Source organism: Centropristis striata, chromosome 14 (genome assembly GCF_030273125.1).
Source record: "Centropristis striata isolate RG_2023a ecotype Rhode Island chromosome 14, C.striata_1.0, whole genome shotgun sequence".
Classification (NCBI taxonomy): Eukaryota; Metazoa; Chordata; class Actinopteri; order Perciformes; family Serranidae; genus Centropristis; species Centropristis striata.
The window spans coordinates 6520975-6533160 of NC_081530.1; the positions used below are offsets into that span (position 1 = coordinate 6520975).

At 39.5% G+C, this 12186-nt stretch overlaps 5 gene segments (V, D, J or C); 1 reads left to right on the forward strand and 4 right to left on the reverse strand.

The window, feature by feature from the left end:
- Positions 1-776: 776 nt before the first annotated feature.
- Positions 777-1320, reverse strand: LOC131985634 (probable non-functional immunoglobulin kappa variable 6D-41). The segment is given in 2 exon segments: positions 777-1084; positions 1269-1320. Coding segments are annotated over 2 exon segments (360 nt in total).
- A 1352-nt stretch (positions 1321-2672) lies between these two features.
- Positions 2673-3154, reverse strand: LOC131985211 (Ig kappa chain V region 3547-like). The segment is given in 2 exon segments: positions 2673-2995; positions 3103-3154. Coding segments are annotated over 2 exon segments (375 nt in total).
- A 1924-nt stretch (positions 3155-5078) lies between these two features.
- On the reverse strand, positions 5079-5560 carry LOC131985212 (Ig kappa chain V region 3547-like). The segment is given in 2 exon segments: positions 5079-5401; positions 5509-5560. Coding segments are annotated over 2 exon segments (375 nt in total).
- Positions 5561-7665: 2105 nt separating this feature from the next.
- On the forward strand, positions 7666-8462 carry LOC131985641 (Ig kappa-b4 chain C region-like). The segment is given in 1 exon segment: positions 7666-8462. A coding segment is annotated over 1 exon segment (273 nt).
- A 993-nt stretch (positions 8463-9455) lies between these two features.
- Positions 9456-9999, reverse strand: LOC131985633 (probable non-functional immunoglobulin kappa variable 6D-41). The segment is given in 2 exon segments: positions 9456-9763; positions 9948-9999. Coding segments are annotated over 2 exon segments (360 nt in total).
- Positions 10000-12186: the final 2187 nt, after the last annotated feature.

Genomic DNA, 12186 nt, shown 5'->3' on the forward strand with positions numbered 1-12186 from the left:
ATGTACACAGGATTAGGAATAAAAGGCAGCTCATCATCTGCATAAAGTGATATAAAATGAATCAAATGTAAGATTTTAACCAAAATAAAAAGAACAATTTTTCATTTTAAATGCATTCATCTTATTTTCATATATAGATTTCCAGGGTAATGAATAATAATTCACCTATCAGCTGCAGAATCAGTCATGACATGAAAGAGAGGATATTTTATTGAAACAAGACCTTTTCATCAAATCAGTTCAGCCCGAACATATTATAAAATCATATTCACTCTCATATGTCGATGGAATAAATTAAAATACAGGATCCATTTAAGACAAACTGATTGAGTTTCATTTAGGGTCAAATCACTTGGATTTATGTAATTTAAGGTGATGATTTTAAATCATGCTCAGTGTCTTACTCTCTACTAAACTGTACTGTAATGTAAAGTTTGACGATATGTAACTGTTTGCAAATGTTGAGTACAGTAAAATTTATCAGCAATATATAAAATGTATGACATTTTAAACATGAAACTTAAATATTATAATTATAATTACACTTTTGAATTATAGTAGCAGGAATTATACATGTGATTAGAACTTTCAGCAAACTTATATTCACCAACCATACAAAAAAAAAACGTCCTACAACTAAAATTAAAAAAAAAATTAAATGTTTTCAGGATTAAACTGATATTCTGTTATTCGTCATGTTGTGTTGTAGTTAATGTGCAGCTGTAGAGTCAGATCAGTTCCTCTTTATATGAGGGAGGTTTTTGTACGGCGTTGTATCACTGTGTGAACGGGAAGCCGTTACAGTGCTGACAATAGTAATCTCCTGCATCTTCAGTCTGAACTCCACTGATGGTCAGAGTGAAGTCAGTTCCAGATCCACTCCCACTGAAACGACCTGCAACTCCAGACTGACGACTTGTGGAATAATAAATCAAGAGTGTAGGAGGTTGTCCAGATTTCTGAAGGTACCAATTAAGATAAGTACCAGCACTTGAACTGGCTTTACTTGTGATAGAGACAGTCTCTCCTGGAACAACAGACTGAGATCCAGGAGACTGAGTCAGGATGATGTCTCCTGATGAACCTGGAGAACATGAAAAGAGGAGAAGTGTGATTGATTAATATCAGAAGAGTGTCATTTCTCTAAGATGCAGACGAGATGGAAAAAGGTAAATGCTGCTTGTTCCAGTGTTTCTCCATCACAGCAGAACATCGTTGTGGTGAACCTGGTTTGATCCTGAAGCAAAGTTTTCAGAAGAGAGTCTCACCCTGAACAAGGAGCCCCAGGGTGAGCAGCAGTAGAATCAGTGATATCTTCATTGTGCTGCCGGCGTGTCAGTGTGTGTGAAAGGCCTGGACAGCCACTGATCAACACTGGCCTCTTAACAGCTGGGAGCAGAGAGGCAGGACACATATGCAAACACACAGAGGCAGTGAACTGTCAACCAAACCAAGTCAGGACACCTGATTCTGCTCATTATGCAAAAAAGGAATCATAATAGAAAATTTACTTTGAAGTTTTAGGGTACAACCCTCTTTTACCATAACCTTATTGGAAATTTGCCTGTTAGATTTTGTTTTACAGAAATGTATAGGAAGACATGGAATGTAATAATAATAATAATAATAATAATAATAACAACAATAATAATAATAATAATGCATTCCATTCATACAGCGCTTTTCTAGGCACTCAAAGACGCTTTAATGCAAGTCAAGAGGTGACCTCTATGAACTGCAAGGAAATTAAGGGAGTCTTAATAATGATTTCCCTTTTTTTGTGGCTTCATTATCTACTAAATAGTTCCCACTAGAGTCTGACATTGACCTATGAAATGCACAGCAATATTTATTGCTGTCAGCATATATGTTGTCCAATATACACAGATATGACTACTTATATCAGAACATATAATTCAGAGAATGAGACTTGAGACGATTTATAATTGGTGTGACAGATACATTTATGTTGGTATATACGTACATTCTATAAACGTTTATGTATCTACACAGCTGCTCTGAATCAGTTTTGTTAGTCCTTCCCTTCTCACAGTCCTTTTTTCTCTCCAGCCAATCAGTTGTCAGCTTATTTTCCTGTCTAATCACCTCATTCTCCTCACCTGAGATTCTCTGCCAATCCCTCCACCTGCAGGTCATCCCCTCATCACATGAGTTTGTATTTCAGTCCTGATTTTCAGTTGACTCAGTTTGTCTTGCCTCGATGGAACATGAATATTGTCTATATTGTCTAACACATATACATTTTCTATCCTTATTTTAGTTCCGAACATACAATTAGTAGTGAAGATAAAAAATGAAAAAACAAACCAAAAGATTCTACAAACAAGTATCTAGCTCCATTGCACAACATATGTTCTTCACTCACACAAGCCTTTATAAAAGACAGCAGAAGTTGTTATATTGTTTTTCATGTCAGAAGGAAGAGAAAATACTTCCTGCTTTTTAAATGATCTGAAATTTCTTCTACACAAAGAAACGACAGAAGGTGATGGGTCAATTAACTGTGTGTGTGTGTGTGTGTGTGTGTGTGGGTACAGTGTGTATAGTGTGTGTCCAGTGAAGTGTGTCAGTCTCTGCAGTAGCTTCCAGCTGCAGCAGTCAGTTCAGTTTCTGTTCAGTCTGACTGAGGGAGGTTTTTGTACGACGCTTTTTCACTGTGTGAACACGTACTGACTGTTGGGATAGTGAAGACTCTGACAGTAGTAAACTGCTGCATCTTCAGTCTGAACTCCACTGATGGTCAGAGTGAAGTCAGAGTTTGATCCACTGCCTGTAAAACGACCTGGAGTCCCTGACTGACGAGTGCTAGCATAGTAAATGAGCAGTTTAGGAGTTCCTCCATCTCTCTGTTGGTACCAGGCTAAACAGCTCCCAGCATGAACATTCTGACTGGTCCTACAGCTGATGGAGACGGAGCCTCCCGGAGCAGAGCTCACTGCTCCAGGCTGAGTCAGAGTGTACTGTCCTCTGGACTCTGAGGACACAGAGACGGAAACATAAAGCAGCGTCATGGTTTTGTCAGCTTCATTTCAGAGGGACGGATGTTCATAGAGGAGAGGAGTTTGATTCTCTGGACTTTACCTGTGAAACAGCAGCAGAGGAGAGTCCAGATGAGGACGCAGATCAAAGTCATGTTTTTGATGAGGAGGATTTCTGTGGCTTCTGTTGTCATGAAGGACAGCTGTCAGTCATCCAGTGTTCAACTCTCAGGACTATAAACTCTCCCAGAGCACTGGAGCATGGTGCTGCTGATGCAAAGTGGCTCTCTATGGAAATGTTCTGACTGTTTGCCAGCATCTTTTTTGGCGCATTAATATCTTTGATTAAAGGTTGGTCTACAAATCAAATCAATGTCTTGTAGCACACATTTAACAACTTATACAAAACATCATGATGATTTTTGGACATTTTGGGACTCTTTTTGTTAGTTTACTTATGAACCAGCTGTGTGTTACAATACAGACTGAATTAAATGAGTGTTGATGTTAAAGTCGACCTGTACTCCTTTTTATGACTACAGTCCCTCAGATTTGAAAAAAAAAACGTGATAATGATCTCATTCTAAAACTCTAAAGTCACTACTGGTTAATGCCCCAAGACACTTTGTACAAATCAGTGTTGTACTGAACTCAGCCTAGTCTGGTTCAAAGCAGGTAAATGATGTTTACAACTTTTACAACTTTCTACTCTGAAACTGTCTCAGTAGCCACTTTCATATTGCCATCCCCTCAAATGTTCCGCTATATTGCCGGAAAGATCTGTGCCGGCTTTTCGCCTCAGGGCGTTAATAGTGATCCCGTGAAGGCGTGATATTCGTGACCATTCATAGTGCAGTCCAGCGTCGCAGAACGAGGTGGGAGGAGACGATAGTGACGTGCGACAGAGCAGCAGCAGTGCTGCACAGTAGCACAGTGCTAATAGGCTAACAGTTAGCTCTTTAGCAGTGTGTATGTGCTGCAGCAGCATGTGTTCACTTAGCGACCTCTGTTTGTTTAAAACAAGCACCGGACACTCTGTGCACAGTTAGTATGCCGGTTTGTTTACCATAAGTGATGGACGCTGTGCACAGTTAGCAACGGTGGCCGCAGTTATTGTGCTGCTGAACATGATTGGATGGCTGTTGGACCAAGTGGGATGTGTGTGTTAGACGTCACGCGCATCAAATATTCTGCCTTGACGGGATGGCCCGTTCATAGTGGTCCCGCTTCCAACAGTCCCACCAATTTTCCTCCTCTGTGACTACCTCTGGAGGAGGAATATTGGCGGCATCACTTGATCCCGTCATCTTGCTTCTGGCGTGTTTATAGGGCAGGCGAGTCATTACAGGGTCGTAAATGTCCCGGAAGAAAACAGCACTATGAAAAGGGCCAGTGATTAAAGCTGTAAAAGATTTACATTCATATTCAGGATACGTCTTTAGACACTGATTTTAATTCATGATGAACTAACATCATGGTATTTTTAATTCATGAAGGGAAAAAAATTGTTGAACCCCAATTTGTATTTTCAACAAAGATAAAGGTTGTCTTTTCCACTTTCCTCTCAGTAATTTATTATAGTGAAATCTTATTCATGCTTCAGCTGCTGCAGGTCTAATATTGTCTCACATATTGTCATATTTATTTGTGTTTACAAAATGCCAACAAATGTGTGATGAGCCTGAAGGCAGCAGGAACAATAATAGAAAGGTTTCAAGTAGTGACAAGGTAACTTTCTGTCTACAGATAAGCTGGTTCATGATTATTGGGACGAGCAGCTGTAAGTGTCCTCAGCTGGAAAAATAGCTTTTCTAAAAGTCATTTGAAGTGATTATAATGAATTTAGTCTTTGTAATAGAGTCTGTTTAAATGGTCATCAGGCCTGTGAGAATAAATTAAACGTGAGCGTGTGTGTGTGTGTGTGGGGTGGGGGGGGGTGGGGTGGGGGGGGGGGGGGGGGGGGGGGGTGTACAGTGTGTGTCCAGTGAAGTGTGTCAGTCTCTGCAGTAGCTTCCAGCTGCAGCAGTCAGTTCAGTTTCTGTTCAGTCTGACTGAGGGAGGTTTTTGTACGACGCTTTTTCACTGTGTGAACACGTACTGACTGTTGGGATAGTGAAAACTCTGACAGTAGTAAACTGCTGCATCTTCAGTCTGAACTCCGCTGATGGTCAGAGTGAAGTCAGAGTTTGATCCACTGCCTGTAAAACGACCTGGAGTCCCTGACTGACGAGTGCTAGCAGAGTAAATGAGCAGTTTAGGAGTTCCTCCATCTCTCTGTTGGTACCAGGCTAATTGGTTCGTGACATAAACATCCTGACTGGTCCTACAGCTGATGGAGACGGAGCCTCCCGGAGCAGAGCTCACTGCTCCAGGCTGAGTCAGAGTGTACTGTCCTCTGGACTCTGAGGACACAGAGACAGAAACATAAAGCTGCGTCATGGTTTTGTCAGCTTCATTTCAGAGTGACGGATGTTCATAGAGGAGAGGAGTTTGATTCTCTGGACTTTACCTGTGAAACAGCAGCAGAGGAGAGTCCAGATGAGGACGCAGATCAAAGTCATGTTTTTGATGAGGAGGATTTCTGTGGCTTCTGTTGTCATGAAGGACAGCTGTCAGTCATCCAGTGTTCAACTCTCAGGACTATAAACTCTCCCAGAGCACTGGAGCATGGTGCTGCTGATGCAAAGTGGCTCTCTATGGAAATGCTCTGACTGGCTCCAACAGGGACCTGGATCACTCTGATGAACTGATTGATAATCATCATCATCATAGTATTGATTAGAAATGTTTCAGTGCTCTCATTGGTGCCTTGGTCAGAAATCAGCATCCCCCTGCCTTATTTGGGGATCTATCTAAGGCGGGGATGGGCAACTTAATTGCTGGAGGGGGCCACAATTTTTCATGGACACTACCACAGGGCCACATGTAGAACCGTGCAATTCACCAGATATGATGAAACTGCAATTTTCAATATGTTTACAGTGCAGTAACTTAACTTATTTCATGCTCTAATGCATGTATACTAGTATAAATAGCTATACAAAAGGTTTGAAGCAAACAAAAAACAACCACTTTTTGTGATTTCTTTTTTTTTTTATCAGTGCAATAACAGCAGATCAACATGAATTGCAAAAAGTAATTCTGTGCATTTTTACACTGCACTTTTAAAATTTCATGCTCAAATGCATGTAGTTGTACTGAGGGCCACTTCAAGTAAGGGCTCGGGCCGTATGCGGCCCCGAGGCCTCCAGTTGCCCCTGATCTAAGGCATTTGATTCAGTGGACCATGATCTGCTGCTGAACAAACTTAGGAATGCTTGGCTCAGTGCTAAGGCTGCTAAATGCTTCAGACATTATTTGGTTTCTTGAGATAACTAAAGGTGTCCTCCAGGGTTCCATTTTGGGACCCATTTAGTTCTACTTAAAAAATGACTTGGGTAAACACATCCAAGCAAAAATACAAATCTTTACTGATGACACTGTTATTTATATGTATGCTTTTTTATATGTGTCTGATAATTACTAACATTAGCATGAGTCATTGGAGACTTTAACACTTAAACAAATTTTAATCAGTACATTAATTCAAAGTCTGAGAGAAAACATGTTGAATGATATTTGTTATATTTTAATATATAACAACAAAATTGTCAATTATTACTCAAAATATATACATATGAACCAAATGATACATTTTTAATATGAGGCAAGTGGGTGTTTTAACAATGCAGGCTAATTTTAGTGATTGTGTTTGTGTCAAAGTCAGAGAGCCGTGTCTCTCTACAGTGAGAGGTTTTTGTACGGCGGCTCAATGAGTTTGTATCACTGTGGTACACGTTCGGTGGAGGAACCAGACTGGAATTGGGAAGTAAGTCAAATATATAACATTTTTAATATTTAATGAGTCATATTTCTTTATATTTTTTATATTACACAGTCCAGGATAAAGATAGTTGCTTTATCATTTTCATTTATATGTTTTTGAACAAAGATTTTTGTACTCAGAGAGAAAGTTAACTTCAGCAACATAACTTCAAAAACTCACTGTAATGCAAATAATGATAATATTTTGAACCACAGGATAAATGACTATTTCCAACTTTTATGGTTGAGTATCAATTTTTAGGGTTTGTAGGTTTAGTTGAGTCAGACAAAGTCAGAGAGCCGTGTCTCTCTACAGTGAGAGGTTTTTGTACGGCGGCTCAATGAGTTTGTATCACTGTGGTACACGTTCGGTGGAGGAACCAGACTGGATGTTGGAAGTAAGTCAAATGTTTATTCAAAAAAGTTAATGTACAAATAATTGGCATAATATTTTATAAGAATTGAAAATCTGTTTTTTGATGTGTGATTTATCCATAAAACTCTCAGTAATGTTTTTATTGCTCTTCATTCACCATGGAGACTAATTAAGCTTCATTTACTTCATGCTGAAGTTTAACCGCTTTAAGTTAAAATATAAAAACTTTATTTCTTGTTTACTTTTTTAGTACTTACTGCAAAACTGATTGCAAAGAACAATTTTTAAATTCACAGCATAATAATAACTGTTGTTATGGTGGATTATCTTCATGAAGTAACATTGAACAAAGTGGAGATAAAGATTGGAGATAGATTTGTTTTGTAATCTTTATATTGTGTCATTTATTGTTGCAGTTTTTTTAGTCTTTAAATCGTTTCAACAGTTTACTAAATAATGCCTGAAATTAACAGAAAGAACATTTAATTGCTGTCAGTTTATTTTCTGTTTTTATTGATGTTAAATTTAACAACTTAAACAATGTGTAGTTAAGGTTTATATGCTGTTGATGAGAGTTTAAATATGTTGCCTGCTTCTGTTATTTCAGTGTAGTTTGATATATTTCAGCTCATTCTGTACGATGATTCTCTCTGTGCTGATGTGCATGAGAGGCTTCTTAAAGGGAAGTGAAACAATGTGTGAGTGAGTGACTGGTGGAGCAGAAAAACCATCTGACAGAAACTCCTTAAAGGAGAAAATCAACTCTCACACAGGAAAGGTGTCCAAGTGTCTGCTGCTTGATTGACAGTTGTGTGGTCCCGCTGTCCTCTAATCTGATTGGTGTCTCCTAGGTGATGCCCGTCCCACCCTGACGGTGCTGCCCCCCTCCAGTGAGCAGCTGCAGCAGGGGGAGGCCACGCTCATGTGCCTGGCCAACAAGGGCTTCCCCTCAGACTGGAGTCTGTCCTGGAAGGTGGACGGCAGCAGCAGCAGCAGCAGCAGCAGCAGCATCAGCTGGGAGCAGAGCAGCAGCCCCGGGGTGCTGGAGAAGGACGGCCACTACAGCTGGAGCAGCACCCTGAGGCTCTCTGCAGACCAGTGGAGGAAGGTGGGCTCTGTGACCTGTGAGGCCACCCAGGGCTCCCAGACTCCGCTCTCAGAGACTCTGAGGAGAGACCAGTGTCCCCAGTCCTGACCTGACTCACTGGTTTTACTCTGCTGCTGCTCTCACTCTGCAGTCTGTAACTCTCTCTTTCTCTCATGTTCTTGCTTGTGTTGATGCTTTCAAATTTTTAAAGCAATAAAGATTTGATTATATGTTTTATGAAAATCATTGACTCCTTTTTTTTTTTTTTAAATATAGAAGATATTAGGAGAATTCTTGAGATTAATGCACAGTAAACAAAGCATTTGAACTCAAAAATCTGAATAATAGTACGGATGTACACAGGATTAGGAATAAAAGGCAGCTCATCATCTGCATAAAGTGATATAAAATGAATCAAATGTAAGATTTTAACCAAAATAAAAAGAACAATTTTTCATTTTAAATGCATTCATCTTATTTTCATATATAGATTTCCAGGGTAATGAATAATAATTCACCTATCAGCTGCAGAATCAGTCATGACATGAAAGAGAGGATATTTTATTGAAACAAGACCTTTTCATCAAATCAGTTCAGCCCGAACATATTATAAAATCATATTCACTCTCATATGTCGATGGAATAAATTAAAATACAGGATCCATTTAAGACAAACTGATTGAGTTTCATTTAGGGTCAAATCACTTGGATTTATGTAATTTAAGGTGATGATTTTAAATCATGCTCAGTGTCTTACTCTCTACTAAACTGTACTGTAATGTAAAGTTTGACGATATGTAACTGTTTGCAAATGTTGAGTACAGTAAAATTTATCAGCAATATATAAAATGTATGACATTTTAAACATGAAACTTAAATATTATAATTATAATTACACTTTTGAATTATAGTAGCAGGAATTATACATGTGATTAGAACTTTCAGCAAACTTATATTCACCAACCATACAAAAAAAAAACGTCCTACAACTAAAATTAAAAAAAAAATTAAATGTTTTCAGGATTAAACTGATATTCTGTTATTCGTCATGTTGTGTTGTAGTTAATGTGCAGCTGTAGAGTCAGATCAGTTCCTCTTTATATGAGGGAGGTTTTTGTACGGCGTTGTATCACTGTGTGAACGGGAAGCCGTTACAGTGCTGACAATAGTAATCTCCTGCATCTTCAGTCTGAACTCCACTGATGGTCAGAGTGAAGTCAGTTCCAGATCCACTCCCACTGAAACGACCTGCAACTCCAGACTGACGACTTGTGGAATAATAAATCAAGAGTGTAGGAGGTTGTCCAGATTTCTGAAGGTACCAATTAAGATAAGTACCAGCACTTGAACTGGCTTTACTTGTGATAGAGACAGTCTCTCCTGGAACAACAGACTGAGATCCAGGAGACTGAGTCAGGATGATGTCTCCTGATGAACCTGGAGAACATGAAAAGAGGAGAAGTGTGATTGATTAATATCAGAAGAGTGTCATTTCTCTAAGATGCAGACGAGATGGAAAAAGGTAAATGCTGCTTGTTCCAGTGTTTCTCCATCACAGCAGAACATCGTTGTGGTGAACCTGGTTTGATCCTGAAGCAAAGTTTTCAGAAGAGAGTCTCACCCTGAACAAGGAGCCCCAGGGTGAGCAGCAGTAGAATCAGTGATATCTTCATTGTGCTGCCGGCGTGTCAGTGTGTGTGAAAGGCCTGGACAGCCACTGATCAACACTGGCCTCTTAACAGCTGGGAGCAGAGAGGCAGGACACATATGCAAACACACAGAGGCAGTGAACTGTCAACCAAACCAAGTCAGGACACCTGATTCTGCTCATTATGCAAAAAAGGAATCATAATAGAAAATTTACTTTGAAGTTTTAGGGTACAACCCTCTTTTACCATAACCTTATTGGAAATTTGCCTGTTAGATTTTGTTTTACAGAAATGTATAGGAAGACATGGAATGTAATAATAATAATAATAATAATAATAATAACAACAATAATAATAATAATAATGCATTCCATTCATACAGCGCTTTTCTAGGCACTCAAAGACGCTTTAATGCAAGTCAAGAGGTGACCTCTATGAACTGCAAGGAAATTAAGGGAGTCTTAATAATGATTTCCCTTTTTTTGTGGCTTCATTATCTACTAAATAGTTCCCACTAGAGTCTGACATTGACCTATGAAATGCACAGCAATATTTATTGCTGTCAGCATATATGTTGTCCAATATACACAGATATGACTACTTATATCAGAACATATAATTCAGAGAATGAGACTTGAGACGATTTATAATTGGTGTGACAGATACATTTATGTTGGTATATACGTACATTCTATAAACGTTTATGTATCTACACAGCTGCTCTGAATCAGTTTTGTTAGTCCTTCCCTTCTCACAGTCCTTTTTTCTCTCCAGCCAATCAGTTGTCAGCTTATTTTCCTGTCTAATCACCTCATTCTCCTCACCTGAGATTCTCTGCCAATCCCTCCACCTGCAGGTCATCCCCTCATCACATGAGTTTGTATTTCAGTCCTGATTTTCAGTTGACTCAGTTTGTCTTGCCTCGATGGAACATGAATATTGTCTATATTGTCTAACACATATACATTTTCTATCCTTATTTTAGTTCCGAACATACAATTAGTAGTGAAGATAAAAAATGAAAAAACAAACCAAAAGATTCTACAAACAAGTATCTAGCTCCATTGCACAACATATGTTCTTCACTCACACAAGCCTTTATAAAAGACAGCAGAAGTTGTTATATTGTTTTTCATGTCAGAAGGAAGAGAAAATACTTCCTGCTTTTTAAATGATCTGAAATTTCTTCTACACAAAGAAACGACAGAAGGTGATGGGTCAATTAACTGTGTGTGTGTGTGTGTGTGTGTGTGTGGGTACAGTGTGTATAGTGTGTGTCCAGTGAAGTGTGTCAGTCTCTGCAGTAGCTTCCAGCTGCAGCAGTCAGTTCAGTTTCTGTTCAGTCTGACTGAGGGAGGTTTTTGTACGACGCTTTTTCACTGTGTGAACACGTACTGACTGTTGGGATAGTGAAGACTCTGACAGTAGTAAACTGCTGCATCTTCAGTCTGAACTCCACTGATGGTCAGAGTGAAGTCAGAGTTTGATCCACTGCCTGTAAAACGACCTGGAGTCCCTGACTGACGAGTGCTAGCACGGTAAATGAGCAGTTTAGGAGTTCCTCCATCTCTCTGTTGGTACCAGGCTAAACAGCTCCCAGCATGAACATTCTGACTGGTCCTACAGCTGATGGAGACGGAGCCTCCCGGAGCAGAGCTCACTGCTCCAGGCTGAGTCAGAGTGTACTGTCCTCTGGACTCTGAGGACACAGAGACGGAAACATAAAGCAGCGTCATGGTTTTGTCAGCTTCATTTCAGAGGGACGGATGTTCATAGAGGAGAGGAGTTTGATTCTCTGGACTTTACCTGTGAAACAGCAGCAGAGGAGAGTCCAGATGAGGACGCAGATCAAAGTCATGTTTTTGATGAGGAGGATTTCTGTGGCTTCTGTTGTCATGAAGGACAGCTGTCAGTCATCCAGTGTTCAACTCTCAGGACTATAAACTCTCCCAGAGCACTGGAGCATGGTGCTGCTGATGCAAAGTGGCTCTCTATGGAAATGTTCTGACTGTTTGCCAGCATCTTTTTTGGCGCATTAATATCTTTGATTAAAGGTTGGTCTACAAATCAAATCAATGTCTTGTAGCACACATTTAACAACTTATACAAAACATCATGATGATTTTTGGACATTTTGGGACTCTTTTTGTTAGTTTACTTATGAACCAGCTGTGTGTTACAATACAGACTGAATTAAATGAGTGTTGATGT